The sequence below is a fragment of the Oryctolagus cuniculus genome, chromosome 19 (genome assembly GCF_964237555.1).
Source record: "Oryctolagus cuniculus chromosome 19, mOryCun1.1, whole genome shotgun sequence".
NCBI classification, from domain to species: domain Eukaryota; kingdom Metazoa; phylum Chordata; class Mammalia; order Lagomorpha; family Leporidae; genus Oryctolagus; species Oryctolagus cuniculus.
The window spans coordinates 6,960,984-6,984,502 of record NC_091450.1 but is presented as its reverse complement, the minus strand read 5'-3'; the positions used below and the strand labels follow the sequence as shown (position 1 = coordinate 6,984,502).

The 23,519-nt window shown below is 52.3% G+C and overlaps 2 protein-coding genes across 2 annotated transcripts; both read right to left on the bottom strand.

Annotated features, from left to right (window-relative positions):
- Nucleotides 1–3,723: 3,723 nt before the first annotated feature.
- Nucleotides 3,724–5,262, bottom strand: LOC127489596 (zymogen granule membrane protein 16-like). The gene is made up of 3 exons (XM_051841257.2): nt 5,120–5,262; nt 4,845–4,977; nt 3,724–4,069 (listed from the first exon to the last, which is right to left on the bottom strand). The coding sequence occupies exons 1-3, from the start codon at nt 5,172–5,174 to the stop codon at nt 3,724–3,726; spliced, it is 534 nt and encodes a 177-aa protein (XP_051697217.2). The 5' UTR covers nt 5,175–5,262.
- Nucleotides 5,263–20,099: 14,837 nt separating this feature from the next.
- On the bottom strand, nt 20,100–21,596 carry LOC100358477 (zymogen granule membrane protein 16-like). Its single transcript, XM_017337761.3, has 3 exons — nt 21,542–21,596; nt 21,267–21,399; nt 20,100–20,492 (listed from the first exon to the last, which is right to left on the bottom strand). The coding sequence occupies exons 1-3, from the start codon at nt 21,594–21,596 to the stop codon at nt 20,264–20,266; spliced, it is 417 nt and encodes a 138-aa protein (XP_017193250.3). The 3' UTR covers nt 20,100–20,263.
- Nucleotides 21,597–23,519: the final 1,923 nt, after the last annotated feature.

Here is a 23,519-nt window from a genome sequence, read left to right as displayed (position 1 = left end):
CTGCTGTGCCACAACATTAACCTCCCTTCTATAGTTCTGTAACTGACTCCTCTTTGTACCAACCAACACTGGTGTTTCCCAATTCGCTTATTCCTGCCTTTCTCCTTTTCTATACCTGTTGCTTTCCTGAATGGCTTCTTCCACACCCAGCACATGAACTTCACTGTAGCACTTGAACTTCACTATTTATGATGACCTCTGAGTCAGCTGTATTCCCAAACCTTGTTCTTTGTAACCCCAGGGGTGAACCTGAAGGGCATTATGCTAAGGGAAATCAGGCACAGAGAGACAAATACATACCACATCCCACTTACGTGTAGAATCTAAGAAATACCAACTCAGAATTTGAGAGCAGGGTGGCCGTCAGCAGGGGCCAGAGTAATGACACAGTGGGCTAAGCGGCTTCCCGTATCAGAGGCTGATCTGAGTCCCAGCTGCTCCAGTTCTGATCCAGCTTCCTGCTGATGCACCTGGGGAAGCAGTGGAGGGTGGCCTAACTGCTTGGGTCCCTGCTACCCAGGTGGGAGGCCTAGATGAGATTCTAGGCTCCTGATTACAGCCTGGACCAGCCCCAGCAATTGCAGCTGTATGGGATGTAAATCAGTGGATGGAAGATCTGTCCTTTTCTCTCCCTCTCTCTGTCATTCTGCCTTTCAAATAAATAATCTTTACAAAAAAAAAGTGTTAGTCATGAGAGGCTTGGTGGAACACTGGATGGAGAGAGGCAAGATGTTGATCAGAGCATACAAAGTTTCAGGTGAAAGGAAGAAGCAGCCTTTAGTGATCAATAGATCACATGGAATGGTGACTTTGATCAGAATTGCTAAAAGTAGATCGTAAATGTTCTCACCACAAATGAGTATGTAAGGCAATGGCTTTGTTATCAGCCTGATTTAATTCTTCTTCAGGTTCACACATGAGAACATGACTCTGCTGGGCTCAAGGGAGGCTGGGGAGACAAGTCATGGCCTCAGGTTTTGTTTTTTTTGTTTTGTTTTTTACTTAGGTATTCTGGAATTGGCGATGCTGGATGTACAAACCTTATAAATATACTAAAAATCACTTGCACATTTGAAAAGGGTAAGATCTATGATATTTATAGCTCAAAAAGAATTCCAATGGCATAATATTCTGTGATGGAATTTGTGGTGGAATGAGAAGGCCATGCCAAGATGGCTGCAGGCAACGGAAACTGCCTGGCAACAGGCTGTGATTGGATGGCTTCAGGAATGACATGGCAACGGAGCCTGCCTGGCAACACGCTGTGATTGGATGGCTTTGGAAACTGCCTGGCAACAGGCTGTGATTGGTTAGGGCATAGACCACCCCTTGACCAGATTGGCTGCCTTGGCTCTATAAGCTGCTATACCAACTGAAATAAATGAGTCTTCCAGCTGCTCGCCTCTGGCCTGCTTTCACCCACACCTGGGGTCTGTGTGGTGACTCCACGCCTCTTGCCCCCACCATGCTCCTCCTCTCAGAATGGATCCACAGCAACATCTGGCACCCACGGAATTGTTATGAAAACATGCTAGTGGTGGGCTTCTTTTTATAGTGTTTGGGTTTTTTTTATTTTTATTGTTTACAAAATTACATGTCTGTAACTTCTCTTTGTCTAATTGGGAAGAAATATGACTTTGCATTGCCTATGACACAAAGAAATCTATGGGAAGCAATATGTTACTGCCCACCACTACCACCAAAACCAAAACTGCCAGTATTTTAGAGTCCTCGAAATTCTTCCCAAAGCCACTTTGTGTCCTCACTGACTCTATCCAGCCATCCTAATGCTTCACCTGAATTCTAACCAACCCCTTGTGCTTGGGGCAATCAAAGATGAAAATGTCTCTACTTTGGAATTTACTTTTGTAAAAACTTTATTTTCATACTCTATGAAAGGCAGGCAGAGATGTCCCATCCATTGGTTCACTCCCTAAATGACCACAACAGGCAGGCTGGGCCAGACTGAAGCCAGGAGCCCAGAACTCAATGCAGGCCTCCCACATGGTTGGCATTAATAGGAAGCTGGAATCAAATGTGGAGCCAGGCTGTGGAGTAGTGGGTAAAGCTGCCGCCTGCAGTGCTGGCATTCTGTATGGGCGCCGGTTCGAGTCCCAGCTGCTCCATTTGTGATCCAGCTCTCTGCTATGGCCTGGGAAAGCAGTAGAAGATGCTCCAAGTCCTTGTGTCCCTGTATCCATGTGGGAGACCCAGAAGAAGCTCCTGGCTCCTGGCTTCAGATCGGCCCAGCTCTGGCCGTTGTAGCCATCTGGGAGTGAACCAGCATTTGGAACACCTCTCTCTGTCTCTCTGTCTCTCTCTCTCTGCCTCTGCCTCTCTGTAACTCTCAAATAAATACATTTTTTAAAAAGTCTTAAAAACAAAAGTAGGGCCAGTCCTTAAACCCAGGCACTCAGATATGGGACTCAGCCCCTAGTGGCAACTTAACCACCATACTAAGTGCCTGCCCCAGAATTTCCACTTTGGCTGTGGTGTTGGCCAAGTTCACACTGTTGAAATGGTGGGTCCCTAAGGAAAGACTCTCCGTTGTTGGTGGTGGTGTTTTGTTTTTGTTGTTGTTGTTGTTTTGGTTTTTTTTGTTTTTGTTTTTTGTTTTTTACAGTCAGAGTGGACAGTGAGAGAGAGAGACAGACAAAAAGGTCTTCCTTTGCCGTTGGTTCACCCTCCAAAGGCAGCCGAGGCCAGTGCACTGCGGCCGGCACAACACACTGATCCAAATCAGGAGCATGCTGTTTCTCCTGGTCTCCCATGGGGTGCAGGGCCCAAGCACTTGGGCCATCCTCCACTGCACTCCCTGGCCACAGCAGAGAGCTGGCCTGGAAGAGGGGCAACCGGGACATAATCCGGCGCCCCAACCGGGACTAGAACTCCGTGTGCCAGCGCCGCAAGGCGGAGGATTAGCCTATTGAGCCACAGCGCCGGCTCCGTTTTTATTTTCTGTTTGTTAGAGAGGTGGGAGTGGGGGCAGAAGCTGGAGGAGAACTCATCCGGCTCTCCCGTGTGGGTGGCACTTGAACCATCCTGAACCGTCCCTGCTGCCTCCCAGGAGCCACGTCAGCAGGAAGGTGGAGTCAGGAATGAAACCCACTCGCTCTAATACGGGACATGGGTGTGTCTCAGCCACGGGCTTCTCATCTGCCTGAGCGCCAGTTCCCAGAGGGCTAAGCAAGAGCACCAGGTTAGGGGTAAAGACGAGGAAGAACTGGCCTGGGGAATGGGGTGGAGTCCTTAAGCACAAACTGGGGCGAAACTTCAGCAGGGAGATCGCATCTGGGACAGATGGGAGGACAGAGGTGCAGGCCACCCACCTGCAGCTGAGCTCCAGGGAGAGGGGACAGCCTTTGGTCAGAGAAGCCAGCCCCTTCTCAGGGGGGAGGGCGCCAGAGAGGCACACCTGGGGCTCGGCGGTGTGCCCCCGCTGAGCCTTCCCTTCAGAACTCCTGTTTGGACAGACATTCTCATGAGCTAACCCCGAAAAGAGTTGGCTCAAACCAGCGTCTCCTCTCCTTACGACGTACGGAAGAGCCCAGGATTCTCAACACCTGTCTCCCTCGTGCTCCCACTCTTAGCAGCAGGTAGCCAGAGCTGAGAGTCACACCGCCCTCCAAGAGTGGGTCCCGCCTGCACACACCCACATGCACACCAGCTTTAGCCATGTCCTTTTATTGAGCCATTTGTATGGGAATGGTGATCAGGGAGTTGTCACACCCCACCACAGGGCCCTGCCACGGAGGAGGCGGGCTCAGCAGTTTCTGGGATGGTGTCCCAGTGCAGGCCAATGGCGGTGATGAATAAGCCAGCTCGGCCACTGATGAATCGGAGCACGGCGTCCAGGTCCAAGGGGACAGCGTTGAAGCTCGCACCCGTGCCTTTCCCAAAGGAAAGGATGCGACCCTCATCGGTATAAAAGTTCAGGGTCTTCAGATAGTTTTTGTACTTCCCAGACACCTGGATCACCGACTCCCCTGGGTGCAGAAAGATCTCCTCCAGGTCTCCCAGCTTGCCACCCACATAGTCGCTCCACACCTGGCCATAGCGCACCTGGAGACTGGGGACGGGTGGGAGGGCAGGAACGGGGACACTGATTAGGTCATCAGAGTTCAGGACCGTTTGGCCTGCACGTGGAGTCCTCCAAACTGGACACTAGCATGAGCAGTCCCTGCTAGTTCCCCCAAAAGTGTAGGCCGGGTGAGCCCTGGAGGACCACACAAAGAACTTCAGCTCCTGGCCTGACTGACAGCAGGTGCAGAGAAGGAAGGCAGCTTGCCCAGAGTCGCCCACACACAGCACATGGCAGGCCTTGAATTTGGAGTCCAGCCTCCTACGATGCCCCTCCCCCATTCCCGCACTTGTGGAAGCAAAGGGATTTTCTAACAGCTGAGTGGCTCCCTTGTGGGAGAGGGAAGAGGCTTGTCCCTGCTGTCCCAGGAGGCAGATCCAGCATTAGCGGACACACTTTGGCTCTGCACGTGATAGAATTTTCTGACTAGCAATGGAGTGGGGACTGCTCAAGAGAGGCGTTGAGCAAAGTTGCAGGGCACCCAGCAGGGATATTGGAAAGAAACTTTAAACCGCAGAAGGCGGGTGGGCTGGGCTGGTCGACTTCCAGGCCCCTGAGAGTTAGTGGTTATTAATGATTTGCCACCACCAGGCATATTCGGGGAGGGAGGAGTCCAAAGGGTACGGTTCTGGAAGCCGAGTCCTCTCACAGCTATCCCCATATCCTGCCACACTAGGGACCTGTTGGTTGAGGCACAGGTGGCCCAGAGTGAAAGAGCACTTCCTGAGCTAGTAAGAACTTGAGGAATGCGGAGGAGCCTTACCCCACAATATTGAAGCTGTTGACCCGGACACGGATGGCTGTGATGGGCCCTTCCAGCTGGAGGCCGGAGTGGGAGAATGGCTCTCCTCCTGGACTTCCGTACTCGCCACTGTAGGAGGAGGCCCTGGCCTGGACTGCAGTGGAAAGAAAGGGGGTCTTGGAGGCAAGGACCTCCCAGTTCCCACCGCTCAGGGGCGGCCCTGCAAGCCTTGGCCACCAGCCAAGCAGGGGCCCCTTCCTGCCACCCCGCCCCCAGAGTCCCAGCGGCTCACTTACTGGCACTGGCAGAGGCCGAGGCACAGAGAAGGCCCAGGAGCATGAAGGTCCACATCGTGAGGCTGCAGGGGGGAAGAAGAGAGCAGAGGGGGAGGTTTCCCTTTTTCCCTCTGGCCTCCGGGTGGCCTGACCCTTCAGCTCCCACCTAGCCAGACCCAGGCTCAAGGTGCACAGCACTGTCCACAGCCTGCAGTGCATCCTCCAGACCTGGTGTTCCTTGGTCTGCTCCAGCAAGGTCCAGCTCTCTGCTAGTGCCCTGGGAAGGCGGTGGAAGATGGCCCAAGCACTTGAGCCCCTGCGCCCCCTTGGGAGACCTGGAGGAAGCTCCAGGCTCCTGGCTCAGATTGGCCCAGCTCTGGCCATTGCGGCCATGTGGGGGAGTGAACCAGCAGATGGATCTTTGTCACGATTCTTTGTCCACCGACACACGCCTGGCCTTTCCCAGTCACCTGAGTGTCCCAGGTTCCTAGTCCTTCAACTGACAGCTGACACATCTCTGCACCCAAGATAGCTTCAACCCAGGTGCCCACTTCACTAACACTCCCTGCCACTCAATCCAGGCATCCCCTTCCCCAGACCAGATCAGATCTGAATCCCCACCCCCTCAAAGGCAGACCCAGGAATCCCTAACACCTCTCACCTGGGAGCTTCAGGTGCAAGGTAACCCCTTAGAACCTTCCAGAACTTTTATACCAGCTCCTAGCACTCCCTCCTGCTCTTTTTTTTTTTTTTTTTTTTTTTTTTTCCGAAAGGCAGAGTGGACAGTGAGAGAGAGACAGAGAGAAATGTTTCCTTTGCCGTTGGTTCACCCTCCAATGGCGCTAATCCCAAGGCAGGAGCCAGGTGCTTCTCCTGGTCTCCCATGGGGTGCAGGGCCCAAGCACGTGGGCCATCCTCCACTGCACTCCCAGGCCACAGCAGAGAGCTGGCCTGGAAGAGGGCAACCGGGACAGAATCCGGCGCCCCGACCAGAACTAGAATCCAGTGTGCCAGTTGCCCAAGGCGGAGGATTAGCCTAGTGAGCCGCGGTGCCGGCCCTGTTTTTGTTTTTCTAACGTGAGGTGCAGAGAGAGAGAGAGAGAGAGAGAGAGAGAAACACTCTCATTCACTGGTTCACACACCCAAATGCTTGTAAATGATTTCGCACTCTGCCCTCAGAGCGTAGTGAGTTCCCAGGGTTTGTGCTGCCGTGGCGTCCAGGCTGCTCACCCCAGGAGCAGGGGCCCGGTTACCAGCCCTTCACCTGGTGGGACAGCTGGATGCAACCCACATGACTGACTCCACTGACCCCACTCCACACGGGCTGTGCACAGGGGCCGCGGTGCCCATCTGTCCTTCACAGCGTGGCCTCCAGGAACCATGCCTGCTGGAGCTAAACCCTCCAATTAGATCGCCCCACGGGAAACCTGCTTGGAGAATGCCCTGGCCCAATGACAGCTTTGGTCCTCTCTCTCTCTCTCTCTCTCTCTCTCTGCAGTCCCTCCCTGCTAACCTTCCCACTGGCCATACAAGTCATGTTACCTTCCCCCTCTGGAATCTTCAAGTATAATAATAAAAAAGCCCTTGTTTCTGTTATTTCATGCGTTTTCTTCAGCTGCCTCCTCCGTCTGACCCGACAGATGCCCCCTGGCCCCACGAACAGAAGCCTTGTCCTGCTTGAGGCTCTCCCGGGGAGTGGCTGTCTTGGCTGATGGCCACTCTCCAAAAACAGACTTCCAGACCACGATAGCGGGCGAAGCTGGTGGACATTCAAATCTGCCACCCACCCCAGGCCAGCCTGTTTCCTGTTAGTAAATACGGGACGACACCTGTGTCGCGTTATTTTAGGGGATGAAATGACATACAATAATATGACTGGGCAATTCTCGGAGACAATTGTGGAGGCATTCAGGGAGAAACCAGGAGATTTTTCACTGAGCTTCCTGTCCCTTGGGGACCATGTCCACTGGGCCTAGCCTCCTCTGGGCCTCTGGTTAGACAACATAGCCCAGAACCGTGACCTTGGGGGTTCCCATGCCCTCCATGAAGCTGTCTGACTAGAAAGGCCTGAGTCCACCCCCTCCCCCGTCTCCCCTCTCCCCACACGCATCAGGGAGACTTATTCTGGAAGCCTCCCCAAGAATTCCACACACAGAGAACACACGCTGAGAACAGCAGGGGCTTGGGCTGCGGGGGGGTGCCGGCTCTCATTGCTGGTCTGTGAGGCTTGTTTGCTTGTCCGTCCTCCTTAAGTTAACTTCCTAAGAGCAGGCCCCATGAAGACTGCCGGTCGAGTCCTGGCGTACAGATACTCAGTAAATGTGGCTTGGAGTTATAGTTTCATTGGTAGCCAAAATGTCCTAAATTCACTTTAGCGCGGACAATGTATGTTTGTCTTGCCTTTTTGTTTTTTTAATTTTTAATGTGTTCTTTATTTGAGAGGCAGAAAGAAAGGGAGTGAGAGCTCCAATCTGCTGGTTTACTCCCTACCTTTGAAGAGTTAAAATTGTATATGTGCAGATGTAAAAAGTTAAGCTTAAGCTTACAGGTTTAAACCTTCCTGGTGCAGCTGTGAAAATAAGACAGAGTAAAGTAGCACCTTGACAGTAGGGACTCCATTTTGGAGCACTTGAGACTGCATTCTGGGAAAGCACCCCCCCCACCGTGAGACTCTGGTCTGAAACTATGATCTCAAATAGTCGGACAATAGCAGTGCACTACATCACCCTTGGCAACGCACAAAAACCCCCTAGCATGATTGCTCAAGCTTAAAAGTAGAAAGGTTGCACCTGGGTTACCTGGGCTAATAATGAAGATGTGATTTGTCTATGTCTTAAAATCATAATTGCTGATTGTAAGATATTAGCAACCGCTTAGCAACTGTGTATTCTCCCCCCCTCTCCCGGTTTTGCGGTTTTTGCCTTTATAAACCCTAACCTTTGGTTATTCGGGGCTGCTCTGTTCATGATGATCAGACAGCCCCAGCATGCTGGATAATCAATAAAACTTCCCCGTGCTGTTTGCATAAGAGACGTGTCTCTTGGTGACGTTTTTCGGGTGGTCGACTCTGACACCTTCTTGCAACAGCTGGGCTGGACCAGGCTGAAGCTGGGAGCCAGGAAGAGAGAAAGTTCTTCCATCCAATAGTTCCCTCCCCAAGTAACCAGAATGGCTGAAGCTGGGCTGAGCTGAAGCCAGGAGCCAGGAGCTTCTTCTGGGTCTCCCACATGGGTGCAGGTGCCCAGACACTTGGGCCATCTTCCATTGCTTTCCCAGGCCATTAGCAGGGAGCTGGATTGGAAGTGGAGCAGACGGGACTTGAACTGGTACCTGTATGGGATGTCAGCACTGCAGGCAGAGGCTTAACCTAGTGTGCAGGGTCTGAGTCCACCCAAACGCGGATGGACTGGGTCCCAGGAAAGGCAAGTGCGCCACTCACCCGTTCCCCAGCCTCCCGATCCCGGAGACAATCAGACGCAGCGGGAAGTCGAGTCAAGCAGGAACTCGTTTATTGCACGCGTAGTAAAACCTTTTAAAGCACAAAACTGCACGATTATTGGGTCAGAGCATAAGGACCAACCAATTGCTTAAAAGGTCATTTTATGGGGCGATTTTTTACGGAACCAGCCATATGTCTGTAGACTTGTCATCAGTCGTCGTCATCTCTCCTGATGCTGCACGGCCAATTAGCTTTGGTGGTAAACAACCTCGGGTTCCACCCACCTTACTTCCTTTGGGCGCCATCTTTGGATTGCCTCGTGCGCCTAATATCGCTGACTAGTAGGCCACAGTGCCGGCCCTGGAAGCTAGGAATTCAATCTGGGTCTCCCACAGGGGCTCGAGGACTTTAAATCATCATCTGCTGGGGCCAGCACACACAGATGTGGGAACACACACTTCCACACTCTGACCCCCACTGGCTTCTCTTCCTGAGAATTTCAGCTCGCCTTGAGCACGCTGAATCTGCCGGTGAGCTTGGCTTGGCTGTCGCGTCCAGAAATCTAGGCCAACCCATCCTGGGTATTGCCTGATCATTGTCCTTGAAACCCAGCCCAGAAGTGAAGTCATTCTTTGGGAATCGCTGGGTGAACACTGGGCGAAGAGACAGCATGGCTCCCCCCTGGGAGGTGTGCCTTCTGTACCCCCCTCCTGAAACAATTCCATCTGTCCGTCTGCAGAGATCCCAGGTTTCCACGGGGATGATGCTTCAGCTGAGCCCTGTTGGAATAGTCAAAGTGAACCAGACAGAAGGTGTTCCAACGTCAAGGGCCAAGGCTGTGGATCCCAGCACCTGGTAGAGAGCCAAAGCACTGGATTCACAACATGGACTCTCCCAGCTGTTCTGCTTCCAATCCAGCCCCCTGCTAATGCACCTAGGAAGGCAGCAGAGGATGGCCCAAGTGCTCGGGCCCCTGTGGCCCACATGGGAGCCCCAGATGGAATTCCTGGCTCCTGGCTTCAGCCTGGCCCCAGGCCCAGCTGTTGCGGCCATGTAGGGGGATGAACCAGAGGATGGATGATCACTCTCTCTCTCTTCCTCCCTCTGGCCACTCTGCCTTTTAAATCAACACATCTTGCAAGAAAGTAATAAACAGACTCTCTTTGAGTACATATTTATGGGGCACTTTTTGGTGTTTCAATATATGTATGCACCGTATGTGGATCGAATGAGAGTGGTTAGCGTATCACCTCATAGATTTATTATCACTCCCTGGTGGAAGCACTCAAACCTTCTTCTAGCTGTAATATCCAACACCTTCTTGTTAACCAGGTCACCCTACCAGGCCACACCCCTCTTCTCTTAGTGTCCCTTTGTAGCTGCTGGCATCCTCCCCCTCACCTCCCTCTTCCACCCCTCCCCCATCTCTCCCAACCACTGTTCTACAACTGACCACTATGATGTCAGCATTTTTGAGATTCCCCCATCTGAGTGAGGCCCTGGGTGTTTGTGCTTCTGTGTCTGGCCACACTGTCCTCCAGGTTTGTTCGTCCTGGATGTCTCGAGGGCCAGGACTTCCTTCTTTTCGTGGGTGAACGGGATCTCACTGTGTAGAAACACCATGTTTTTCTCTCTCCGTTCATCTGCCGATGGGCGTTCAGGTTGATTTAAAAGCTTGGTTATTGTGAATGACACTGCAGCTAACACAGGGATGTAGTCACAGGACTCTGGACAGACAGATGGACGCACAGACAGGTGGCCCAGGACAGACAGACGGATGGACCAATGGACAGATGGATGGATGGGTGGATGGTCAGATGAATGGATAAATAAGTACATACATAGGTCAGTCAGGGAGCTATGGCTTTGTCTCATTGTGAGATTAGGGCACATGTAATAAAGTTAAGTCTGGAAAGTTGGGTTTTGGGGGCTGACACCATGACATGGTGGGTAAAGCTGCCATCTGAGGAGTGAACCAGCGAATGGAAGATCTCTCTGTCTACCTCTCTCTGTGACTCCTTCAAACAAACAAAATAAATCTTTGTTTTTTAAAGAATAGTTTAGCACAAGGTTGCCCATCAATGTGTATTGCATGAAGGATGAGGGGCAGCTCTCCCCTCCCCGACCCTGCAGCCCTGTCCCCTGTCTTGGCACCTGACCGGGCCCTGGTACACTGCAGGACACACCGTGTGCCACGCTCTGCCCTCCAGGATGGTGCCGGTCAAGGCTGAGCAAACCTCCCTGGGTTGCCATGCCCTTCCAACCGGGGGGACTCTGACTTACAGACGTTTGGCCATGGTCCCACAGATGGCGGCTCAGCCAAGCCATCTGGCACTCCTAAAAGCTCCCGGGGGGCTCCCGAAGCTGAGAACAGGGGGCCAGTGCCCTGCATTTCAGCTGAGTTGGCTGATGAGCTAAACGTTCCAACTCTGCAGTCTTGGGGAGCCTGCGACTGCACTGCAGTGTGCTTCCAGGAGACACCAATGGGGTGACCCTTGGACCGGAAGTGTTGTACAACAGATCCTTCTGGAATGGTGGCAATGTGGCTGTTAGGTAGGAAGTCAGTTATGAGCTTATGTGTGTGCGACATAAAGGCCTAAAGAGAAGACCTCTATGACCAGCATATGCTGCACCTCAAAGTCATCCTGATGGTGTTTCAGGGGCAGCCCGGTATTCACATCCTGCCCTGCCTGACCCCTTCCACCTGATGTCTCTCAGGTGCAGCCCAGTATCTGCATTTCAGACACCCTGCTCGGGATCCCAATCCTCTAGGGGGTCCTGCCCACCCTTCCTCCTGGCTGATAACATTTGCTTCCATAAAGTCCTTTGTTTCAGACCTTCAAGAGAAAACTCAGATAGAAGTTTTTCTATTTACATCCCAAAAGCCCTTTGTTCCAAGGGGAACAGAGGTGGGGAAGCAAGACCCATCTCCTTAAAAACCCCCGGCCTCAACCGGACTGCACGCTCAGCCCTCTACCTCTCTGCTGAGTCGCCTGCCTGGTCTGGCCAGGCGTAATCTCTGCACTCAACTATGTAACCTCGCTCCTTCTCCCCCCCCCCCGCCCCGAGTCCGAGTGACTGGGCACTCTCTCTCAGGTCCTGTCTGGAGAGGTGCCCATCCGTTCTTACGGATGTCCCTTCCCTAATAAACTTTGCTACTTTTACCTCCCACTACTCTCTGTCTCACGCCTGAATTCTTTCTTGCGCGAAGACAAGAACCCTGCAATTTCTCCGGTAACCACGAAGGGATTTTGAGGACATCGGAGGTCAGTATTCCTTCCCTCAAGCGGGATCAGATCTGTGGAAGTGACCATTGAGTGTGCCGCACCCCACAGCTCTCTGAGAACGCGGAGTCCCCCCGGCCACGGCTTAGCTATGGCCGAAACTCCAGAGGGATTGTAAGGAACAGGAGGGAAATTAGGAAGGGCAGTTGGCTGAGAGCCTGGAGACCCCCTGAGCTCTCTTCAGCTTCCCGGCAGCCGGACTGCGACCCGAGGACCAGGTCTCTCTTGGAGGGACGCCTGGTCACGCTGCCTACTGCTACGCGAGCAGGGCTTAGCTTCGGTCGAGGCTAATATTGGCCCTCCAGGTAAACTCAGACAACTAGGTAGTGGGTAACCTTGAGCGATAGGAGGTTTCAAACCCCACTCAGCCCCCAGACAGGAGGGCCTTTCCCTGTGCTCTCCTCCAGCTGAGATTCATAGCGGAAGGTGAGGGCACGTCTAGTCCTCCATTGCTTTCTGCCTTCCTCCTCCTCCCGGGGCTCCCTCCCCCACTCTTTTGCTCTCCTCATCTCCATTCCTATACCACTGGCCAGGAGAAAGGGAGAGGGAAATTCCACTGGTCTCTCCACCTAAGGGAAAAGCTGTTACCTGTTAACCCTTCCCAACCTGGTAGAAGGTTTTCCATCTTTGCAGCTTATGGTAGCTCTGGTGCGTCTTAAAGTTTTTGTGAACTATTCCTGTTGCTAAGCTTTGATTGCCTGAGGACTAAATCTGGAAAAGAGCTAAAGTTTACTATCTGTTGTAATTGACTGAGTGTCTGCAGTAGTCCTAATTGATCTGGCTTTGGTTGAGTTATAGGAGGTTCCCAGCACTCTTGGTGAAATGGCGCACCTACCCAACCCCACGGCTAGTCCTGCCAGGCCCCGGTGTGCGCAGTCTTCCCTGTAAATGGGGGACCACAGCCTTTCTCTGCACTTTATTCCAGTCCTCGTGGCCTGCCGCACCCAGGCAGGCACAGCCAGATGTCTCTAGGGAGCGCGCCCCCAGGGCAGCTTTTTTGCTCCCCGGGAGGAATTTCCAATTCAGTACCACTGCTGGCCTCACCTAAGGGAGCGAGACCCTTAATCCATCAACCTTTCCAACCTGATGGGTTTTTCTCTTTGCAGTTATGGACGCCTAAGCAATGGGCTCATACGCTGATGACGAGTTCTTTTCTGTGCTGCTGTCCCTGACTTATCTGAGAGCGTTCACCTGTCTTGAAGTTTTCGCGTTTTTATTGCCATTATGAGTCTTGATTGGGAAAACTGCAACAGGAAGTTGTTTAGGTTAAACCGTTTGACTCTGACAGCTTAAATTCTAAACCGAAGGCTGGCGCCCTGGCTCACTAGGCTAATCCTCCGCCTTGCGCCTTGCGCCTTGCAGCGCCTGAACACCAGGTGTCCCGGTTGCCCCTCTTCCAGGCCAGCTCTCTGCTGTGGCCCGGGAGTGCAGTGGAGGATGGCCCAAGTGCTTGGGCCCTGCACCCCATGGGAGACCAGGAGAAGCACCTGGCTCCTGCCATTGGATCAGCGCAGTGTGCCGGCCGCGGCGGCCATTGGAGGGTGAACCAACGGCAAAAGGAAGACCTTTCTCTCTGTCTCTCTCTCTCACTGTCCACTCTGCCTGTCAAAAAAAAAAAAAAAAAATTCTAAACCGAGTCTTCCAACTTTGGGCTTCCAGTCGGATCCCTGGAACTCTCAAAGGATGAGACTCTAAAATTTGTTAAAGTAACAGCTGCTTGAGTCAATTCAGGTTATGTGAAATGTATTAAAATGTTGTAAATGGTGTCAGACCTATGCTGTATTCATGTTTTTGCTTTCCAGCTAGAGTGGTCTTATGAAAATGAGAGTAAATTCTGTGTATACAGGCCTTTATGTTGTTAACTAAAGTAAGCCAGTACAGTTTGGTTCAGAGAATTGAGTTAATGCACAGCCCTTGGGTTTGCCCGGTGGCTCCCTTGCTCAGTTTTACATGTCCTTGATATGCTTTAAACTTGTTTCTTTTCAAAGTTGTAAACATGCACTAGTGTCCCTGTTGCTGCTCAGGTGTTACCCTCATGTTACTTAAAGGCATGGGAAATGGAGTTTTGACTTTAATTCAGATAATGGTGTGGTAGTCATTAATAACTCAGTGTTTTAAGTCATCCAGGCATCGGTGCTAAGTAAAACTTGGGAAAATGTATTACGTGTACTTTTAGCATCTCCAATTCGATAAGAGAGACTGAGTTTGTTAGCATGTATTCTCAAAGGTTGTCCATACATGACAATTCAAGACTATGTAAAAGTAACTACGGGTGTAAAGTTTCAGAAGGTGTGAGCAAGTCATGAAAAGTTTTCAAATGTTTACGATTTTAAAATATTGTTTACGAGTTTTCTTCAAGTTGAGTGCTAATGCCAAAATTACACTGACCTAAAGTTGAAGTCTGATCTTCTGTTATAACAATGGGGTTTTTAAAAAATGTGCACTAATGTTGGTAAATATCTGGAAATGGTCTCAATCGTAAATCTTAAATCTGTTTTTGCAAAAACTGTAACATCTCTTTTTAACAATGTCTGCTTAATCGGTTGCTCTGCCATTTCTAAAGTTAGGTCGTGTAAGCTCTTTTTGACTCTGTTAAATAATTCTGAGTTATGTGATGACTTTGTGTGCTAACTCTTATGTTCAAGGGTTTTTTTTATTTCTGGTTTATTTGAGAACAAGAGACCTAGAATTCCTGTTCTGCCAAAGTAATCTATTGTGTACTCTACCGTCTCTGTTAAGTTCAGATTGATGAAAAGCATTGTTACATATCATTATGATCAGGTCTGGTCTAAAAGTGTTAAAATCACCCTGACTAATGAATGGCTGTCATTTCAGGAATTAAGGAATTCTGTTTTGACCAGATACTCTAAGTTCTCTTGGCACCTTTAACAGACTTTCTGAAAATCAAAGTTCTAAATCCTCTGGACTTTTGGTATCTCCAGAGGGCTCCTGGAGATGTCAAAAGATAGATCTCTCATCTTGCAGAGATAATAACCAATCAGGCTGTTTAGATTAAAAGTGGTGCCAAGATGTGAAATGATGCTAAACTTCAGTTATAAATTGTGGGGAGCAACTCGGACTAGACTAAGTTACTGGAATTAAGACTTATTCTATGCATCTGCTCTCCCACAATATGGCGCTGGGAGAGGCGTAAACAACTTTTACACAGCTGCCTCCAGTTCGACCAATAACCTGCAGGAGCTGATCCTGCTCCTGATTGGAGGAGAGCAGCGTACTCGGCGTGTGGGTAGCAGAGTTGGGATTGGTGGAAGAGGACTATAAAGGAGGAGAGAGCCAACATGCACCAGGAACACCTGAGGAACATCTGAGCAGCCCCCGAGAGAGCCAACCGGCCATGTGCCGCTCCCCCGCAGAAGTGGGGAAAGTGGCAGGGGGGGCCGCCCCTCAGTGGAGGTGGAGGGATGGCAGCAAACCCGGGGAGGGCCGAGCAGACAAGAGAACAGCGCGGGATCCTGTGTCGTTCCTCTGCGAAAAGCGGGAGCGACAATGAATGTGTTTCTTTCTAGCTGCTCCAGTCTCTGGCTCAGAAGCCAGATCCTTTAAAGAGGGGCTGACACAGTCTCCACCCAGCTAACGCTGAACAACCAGGCATTGCTAGTTCAAATGTGGATCAAACAGAGGTCTAGCCAAAAGGGAGAAAGTGTTCCAAAAGAGACTTAGAGCCAACAGGGGATGGTTATGCGGCAGATGCTAGAGCACTGGGTTCCAGGAGCCCAAGAAAACTCTAGTGTCCACAGCTACACGGTGAAAGCCCGGAAGCCCAAAACCTAAACTTATGGGTTACACGGTAAGACTAGTTAAACCCGGACACCCAGGCCCATAGCCCACTGGCTACATGGTAAATATCCAGAAGCCAAGGGATGGCAGAGACCTCTGCCACAATTTCTCCTCTCTAAGTCAGGCTATGCAGTAAGCACTGGTCAAATGCCAGTTAAATCTGAAAGCCCAGGAAGTCAGGCTAGAGACCCGACTCGCTGCCTCACTTCTCCTCTTTTCTCTTCCAGAAGGGAAGTTACTACTGTTCTGCAGGACTCTCCACTGTGATGTACGGTTTGATCCCCAGACCTGATGTAAGAGATGACTGACCTTTTCTGTAATAATGCCTGGCCACAGTATAGGGCCCCCAAACAGCATAGCCAGAAAAAGAGGTTAAACTATGAACTGATGTGACAGCTAGATCGATTTTTCGGTGTACGCGGTAAATGGGCAGGACTCCCCTTTTAAACCAAACTGAGGGATAGATAGGAAGTTGCACTGATGACCTCAAAGTATGCAAGCAGGTCACCACAGTGGATCTTACCTAAAGGGTCATAGTTCTCCTCATGGGCGCGGTCTTAACTCGCAGGAAAATACTAAGTGTCAGAATTTGCCCATGACCACAGTTTTTTAGCTCACCCTGACATTAAAGAAATCTTCAAAAATCAGGGATGGGTTGAGCACCCCCTTGACTGACATCATAGAGGCTGCCTATTTGGTTTACTTTATTAGAGACCAGGAGAACGAGGAGCAAGCAAGCAGCAGAGGATGGGCAACAGGCCAATCCATGGCTGCTTTACACAGTGATCTGCCGTCAAGGAGACCCAGCAAGGCCAGTGCACCCCAAACAGCACCTGTTGCTGATATGAGGAGCCAGGGCATTGGGCAAGCAGGTGTCATGACAGCAAATGCCTTCTGTCAGTGCTGCCAAGAGCAAGGCCACTGGACACGGAACTGCCCTGGGTGTCGAAGGACTCCTGGTTCAGAACCGCAGACCCTGTGGCCCTGAGCTAAAAAGCCTTTGGCTCTGCCCAGCCTCCGCCCAGCTTCCAGCTCCAGCCACTGCTATTGAGGGGATGGCCTAGGGTCAGTGACAGGCAAGTTGCCTATTTCTATCAGCCTCCTATTCAGCTCTCCTCCTAGTCCAGCCATGTAATGCAAGTCAGCAGGGGGCCTCCCTTAAAGGGGATTTGCATCTCTTTTTTTTTTTTTTTTTTTTTTTTGACAGGCAGAGTGGACAGTGAGAGAGAGAGACAGAGAGAAAGGTCTTCCTTTGCCGTTAGTTCACCCTCCAATGGCCGCCGCGGCCGGCGCGCTGCGGCCGGCGCACCGCGCTGATCCGATGGCAGGAGCCAGGAGCCAGGTACTTTTCCTGGTCTCCCATGGGGTGCAGGGCCCAAGCACCTGGGCCATCCTCCACTGCACTCCCGGGCCACAGCAGAGAGCTGGCCTGGAAGAGGGGCAACCGGGACAGAATCCGGCGCCCCGACCGGGACTAGAACCCGGTGTGCCGGCGCCGCTAGGCGGAGGATTAGCCTAGTGAGCCGCGGTGCCGGCCGATTTGCATCTCTTGCAATTCTCTTCCAGCACCCCATGGATAGGTCTGGGCCTCACACACCCAGCCAGGCCTTAAAAGTCTATCCAATAGCATTAAGCTTAGAAAGCCCTCCCTGCCAGTTCCTAAACACAGGGCTTTCAGTAACAGCTAACTCAGATAGTCCTGCACCTATTTGGACAGGTCCTCACTGAGGACTTAAAGGGCCTATCTCTTAAAGGGGGTGCACAATAACCCATAATGTAGATGGTTAAATGTAAATGATTTGTTAGTCTGTCTCCTTTCCCAGCCTGAGACTCTAGTCTTGTACATTGGCTTAACTTCCTAGCAAAACTAGCTACTAGGTATCCAGAGGAAAACAAAGCATTGCTAGTCCATTAGAGTGTTAATTATTTAACCCTTATCCTCACCCCTGGGGAGAGAAAACCTGCCCCAGAGAGGATATGGGCCATGCAGCAAATTCCTACTCCTGCAAACTTCAGGCAGTCCCAGTGTTCTCTATCAGGTTCCCAGATACAGGAAAACAGCACAGTTCCTAAACCAGGCTCTCGACAGGCAGCCAAAGCAGAGCCCCCTCCTTTGGGGGAAAGAGCAAACCACAGCCTTTGCTCAACTAAAGGATGCTATGACTAAAGCCCCTGTGCTAGGACTGCCAAACCCAGAGAAACCCTCCTAGCTGCACATCACTGGGAGGAAGGGAGGCACCTTAGGAGGGTTAACTCAGGATCTGGGACCTGGTAAGCAACCTGTGGGCTACTTTTCTAAAACCTTAGACATGGTTGCACAAGGATAGCCTCACTGCCTAAAGACAATGGCAGCAACTGCCTTGCTGACAGAGGAGGTATCTAGAATTACAGTGGGACAAGACATCGCCCTTTATACCCCACACCAAATAAATTCTCTATTAGAGCAAAAGGGCTCTCACTGGCTCACAGATCGCAGAATACTAAAATATCAGGTCCTCCTTCTAAAAAACCCTCAGGTAAAAATAAGGCATTGCTCTACTCTAACCCAGGGGGAAAGTGGTCCCCTCCACTCCTCTGCTGAGACTATAGACTTGATCTATGCCAGCAGAAGGGACCTAAAAGACAGCCCCCTGACTAACACACATGAAGTTTGGTTCAAGATGGAAGCAGCTTTGTCAGATGGGACCTGCTTCTCCGGGTATGCAACAGTTACGGCATGGCACGTTACTGAAGCGTGCTCTGCCCCCAGGAACTTTTGCTCAGTTAGCAAACTGATTGCCTTAACCAGAGCTCTAGATCACACAGGGGATTTGTAAGGTACCTTCACTCTGCATGGAGACCTCAGACTTCTGGTAAGGTAGAAAGAGCCAACCAGGCTCTATGGAAAACATCACAAGGATAAAAATGTGTGCTTGGTAAGCAAGGTTTAGAAAGAAAGAGTGTTCTTGGCAAGAAGGGTTAAAAAGGAAAGAGCTTTTTAAATAAGGAAAGGACATGGTTGTAAGAATCCTGATGGCTAGTTTACTCTAGACTGGAATGGAAATGATGGCATGTTTCAAGTAAGTTGAAGAGGGTGTGTGGAAGTCACAAAAGGTTATGAAAGAAAGAAATTGGACATGCTAAGTGCTGTTCTGGGGGGTGTCTGTGCCATGTTCTAGGAAGAATGTTGTCTCTGGGTCAATCAGACTGGACAGGTACAAATCCAAATTCGTACTTTTCCTGGACAAAGCCAAGCAGCTCCAGGACCAGGCCAAGCAGGGCTGGGACTTCTGGCCTGACATCTGGTCATGGAAATCCTGGCTATTTCTTCTCCTTGGCGCAATAACTTCTGTAATCTTGATGCTTCTCCTTGCACCGTGTTTTTGGTTTTTGTTTGTTTGTTTGTTTGTTTTGTTTTGTTTTGTCTTTTTTTTTGACAGGCAGAGTGGACAGTGAGGGAGAGAGACAGAGAGAAAGGTCTTCTTTTGCCATTGGTTCACCCTCCAATTGCAGCCGAGGCCGGTGCACTGCGGTTGGCACACCACACTGATCCGAAGGCAGGAGTCAGGTGCTTCTCCTGGTCTCCCATGGGGTGCAGGGCCCAAGGTCTTGGGCCATCCTCTATTGTACTCCCTGGCCACAGCAGAGAGCTGGCCTGGAAGAGGGGCAACCGGGACAGAATCCGGCGCCCCAACCGGGACTAGAACTCGGTGTGCCGGCGCCATAAGCGGAGCATTAGCCTATGAGCCACGGCGCCGGCCCTGTTTTTATTTTCTGTTTGTTAGAGAGGTGGGAGTGGGGGCAGAAGCTGGAGGAGAACTCAACCGGTCCACCATGTGGGTGGCACTTGAACCATCCCGAACCGTCCCTGCTGCCTCCCAGGAGCCACGTCAGCAGGAAGGTGGAGTCAGGAATGAAACCCACTCGCTCTAATACGGGACATGGGTGTGTCTTAGCCACGGGCTTCTCATCTGCCTGAGCGCCAGTTCCCAGAGGGCTGAGCAAGAGCACCAGGTTAGGGGTAAAGACGAGGAAGAACTGGCCTGGGGAATGGGGTGGAGTCCTTAAGCACAAACTGGGGCGAAACTTCAGCAGGGAGATCGCATCTGGGACAGATGGGAGGACAGAGGTGCAGGCCACCCACCTGCAGCTGAGCTCCAGGGAGAGGGGACAGCCCTTGGTCAGAGAAGCCAGCCCCTTCTCAGGGGGGAGGGCGCCAGAGAGGCACACCTGGGGCTCGGCGGTGTGCCCCCGCTGAGCCTTCCCTTCAGAACTCCTGTTTGGACAGACATTCTCATGAGCTAACCCCGAAAAGAGTTGGTACAAACCAGCGTCTCCTCTCCTTGCGACGTACGGAAGAGCCCAGGATTCTCAACACCTGTCTCCCTCGTGCTCCCACTCTTAGCAGCAGGTAGCCAGAGCTGAGAGTCACACCGCCCTCCAAGAGTGGGTCCCGCCTGCACACACCCACATGCACACCAGCTTTAGCCATGTCCTTTTATTGAGCCATTTGTATGGGAATGGTGATCAGGGAGTTGTCACACCCCACCACGGGGCCCTGCCATGGAGGAGGCGGGCTCAGCAGTCGCTGAGGTAGTTTCTGGGGTAGTTGTCCCAGTGCAGGCCAATGGCGGTGACGAATAAGCCAGCTCGGCCATTGATGAATCAGAGCACGGTGTTTGGGTGCAAGGGGACAGCATACAACATTATGCCTGTGTCTTTCCCAAAGGAAAGGAAGCGACCCTCGTCAGTCACAAAGTTCAGCGTCTTCAGATAGTTGCTGTATGACCCAGACACCGTGATGACTGACTCCCCTGGGTGCAGAAAGATCTCCAGGTCTCCCAGCTTGCCACCCACGTAGTCGCTCCACACCTGGCCATAGCGCACCTGGAGACTGGGGACGGGTGGGAGGGCAGGAACGGGGACACTGATTAGGTCATCAGAGTTCAGGACCGTTTCGCCTGCACGTGGAGTCCTCCAAACTGGACGCTAGCATGAGCAGTCCCTGCTAGTTGCCCCAAAAGTGTAGGCCGGGTGAGCCCTGGAGGACCACACAAAGAACTTCAGCTCCTGGCCTGGCTGACAGCAGGTGCAGAGAAGGAAGGCAGCTTGCCCAGAGTCTCCCACATACCGCAAATGGCAGGCCTTGAATTTGGAGTCCAGCTTCCTACGATGCCCCACCCTATTCCCCCACTTGTGGAAGCAAAGGGATTTTCTAACAGCTGAGTGGCTCCCTTGTGGGAGAGGGAAGAGGCTTGTCCCTGCTGTCCCAGGAGGCAGATCCAGGATCAGGGGACACACTTTGGCTCTGCACGTGATAGAATTTTCCGACTAGCAATGAAGTGGGGACTGCTCAAGAGAGGCGTTGAGCAAAGTTGCAGGGCACCCATCAGGGATATTGGAAAGAAACTTTAAACCACAGAAGGCGGGTGGGCTGGGCTGGTCGACTTCCAGGCCCCTGAGAGTTAGTGGTTATTAATGATTTGCCACCACCAGGCATATTTGGGGAGGGAGGAGTCCAAAGGGTACGGTTCTGGAAGCCGAGTCCTCTCACAGCTATCCCCATATCCTGCCTCACTAGGGACCTGTTGGTTGAGGCACAGGTGGCCCAGAGTGAAAGAGCACTTCCTGAGCTAGTAAGAGCTTGAGGATCGCGGAAGAGCCTTACCCCACGATATTGAAGCTGTTGACCCGGACACGGATGGCTGTGATGGGGCCTTCCAGCTGGAGGCCGGAGTGGGAGAATGGCTCTCCTCCTCCACTTCCGTACTCACCACTGTAGGAGGAGGACCTGGCCTGGACTGCAGTGGAAAGAAAGGGGGGCTTGGAGGCAAGGACCTCCCAGTTCCCACCGCTCAGGGGCGGCCCTGCAAGCCTTGGCCACCAGCCGAGCAGGGGCCCCTTCCCGCCACCCCGCCCCCAGAGTCCCAGCGGCTCACTTACTGGCACTGGCAGAGGCCGAGGCACAGAGAAGGCCCAGGAGCATGAAGGTCCACATCGCCAGGCTGCAGGGGGGAAGAAGGTCAGCGCTCACTTTTGGCGAGCGCTGTGTCCTGACACAGCCAGGACGGGTTCTTTCTGAATTAGGACTGGAGGATAGGCCTCAGCCTGGAGATGGCTGAATTTCCTGAACCCAGCATCAGAGCCAACACCGACAAGCTGGCCGCTGGAGTGCAGTAGGTGAGTCCTCCGCCCCTGGAGCCGCCATCCCATATGGGCACCGGTTCAAGTCCCGTCTGCTCCACTTCCGATCCAGCTCTCTGCTAGTGCCCTGGGAAGGCGGTGGAAGATGGCCCAAGCACTTGGGACTCTACACCCCCTTGGGAGACCTGGAAGAAGCTCCAGGCTCCTGGCTCAGATTGGCCCAGCTCTGGCCATTGCGGCCATGTGGGGGAGTGAACCAGCAGATGGGATCTTTGTCACGATTCTTTGTCCACCGACACACGCCTGGCCTTTCCCAGTCACCTGAGTGTCCCAGGTTCCTAGTCCTTCAACTGACAGCTGACACATCTCTGCACTCAAGATAGCTTCAACCCAGGTGCCCACTTCACCAACACTCCCTGCCACTCAATCCAGGCATCCCCTTCCCCAGACCAGATCAGATCTGAATCCTCACCGACCTCTCTTTATCTCTCTCTCTCTCTCTCTCTCTGCGTCTTCTCTGTCTGTGTAACTCTGACCTCCAAATAAATAAATAAATCTTTATTTTTTTTATTTTTTTATTTTTTGACAGGCAGAGTGGACAGTGAGAGAGAGACACAGAGAGAAAGGTCTTCCTTTGCCTTTGGTTCACCCTCCAATGGCCGCCGCGGCCGGCGCGCTGCGGCCGGCGCACCGCGCTGATCCGATGGCAGGAGCCAGGAGCCAGGTGCTTTTCCTGGTCTCCCATGCGGGTGCAGGGCCCAAGCACCTGGGCCATCCTCCACTGCACTCCCTGGCCACAGCAGAGAGCTGGCCTGGAAGAGGGGCAACCGGGACAGAATCCGGCGCCCCGACCGGGACTAGAACCCAGTGTGCTGGCGCCGCAAGACGGAGGATTAGCCTAGTGAGCCGCAGCGCCGGCCCAATAAATAAATCTTTAAAAAAAGAATTTTCCCCCTCTTTCCTGATATTTTGATACAAAAAGAAAAACAAACAAACAAAGAAAAAAAAACGAAGAACAAGCAGGCAGTAAAGTTTAAAGAATGGCATGGCAAACAGCCGTACAACCATATACCACTTTATGAGTTCTATCACATCATGGGGACTATCTTGTACATTAGCAAGTCTAGCCAGCCAGCCAGCCTCAACCTGCCAGCCCCTTCTCAAACCATCTCTGTCTCTGAGAAGGGTGACTTGGGCTGCAAGTTGCCCCCCTCCCAAGAGACGTCATTCCAGGGAGCATGAGGGAAGCTGAGGGGCTGAGGGGGTGCAGGTGCTCCTTGGGGCAGGGTGGGGCTGGGCCCCGCCCTGGACTCTCAGACACCATGGCAGAAAGGTCCTGGAGCCCTCCCCCACCCTCGGGTCTGAGACTTCAGAGTAGGTGTCAGACTCCTTCGGCCCCGCGAGGGTGGATCTTTCGGCCACCTCAAGCCCCGAGTCCTGATGTCTGGCGTCTCCAGGACTGGCCCCTGTGACCCCTCTGAGTCAGCAGGTCTTCCAAGAAGACAGAAGCATGGAGGCCAGGGAGGGTCTGGAGTAAGTAGCATCGCTTATCAGTGGCTCCTGACCCGTCGCTCAGGGCATCCCACTCCCTCCCCTCCAGCTGGCTCACCATCTGGGACTGGGGGCTCAGCCCAGAGGTAAAGGGAGTCCCGCCCTCCAGAGCCTGAAGTAGGGCGGCGCACTTCCGGGAGCGCAGGTGCACCCAGGCCAGGAATGCCAAGGTGTCTCCTCTCTTCTCCTTGGCCTTCAGGTACCCTTTGACGGAACTCTCACCTCA

Coding starts and splice junctions, on each gene's coding strand:
- LOC127489596 (XM_051841257.2), bottom strand. CDS start 5,174: ATGTGGACCTTCATGCTCCTGGGCCTTCTCTGTGCCTCGGCCTCTGCC. Junction 4,978..5,119: donor CTCGGCCTCTGCCAGTGCCA/GTAAGTGAGCCG, acceptor TTTCCACTGCAG/TCCAGGCCAGGGCCTCCTCC. Junction 4,070..4,844: donor AACAGCTTCAATATTGTGGG/GTAAGGCTCCTC, acceptor ACCCGTCCCCAG/TCTCCAGGTGCGCTATGGCC.
- LOC100358477 (XM_017337761.3), bottom strand. CDS start 21,596: ATGTGGACCTTCATGCTCCTGGGCCTTCTCTGTGCCTCGGCCTCTGCC. Junction 21,400..21,541: donor CTCGGCCTCTGCCAGTGCCA/GTAAGTGAGCCG, acceptor TTTCCACTGCAG/TCCAGGCCAGGTCCTCCTCC. Junction 20,493..21,266: donor AACAGCTTCAATATCGTGGG/GTAAGGCTCTTC, acceptor ACCCGTCCCCAG/TCTCCAGGTGCGCTATGGCC.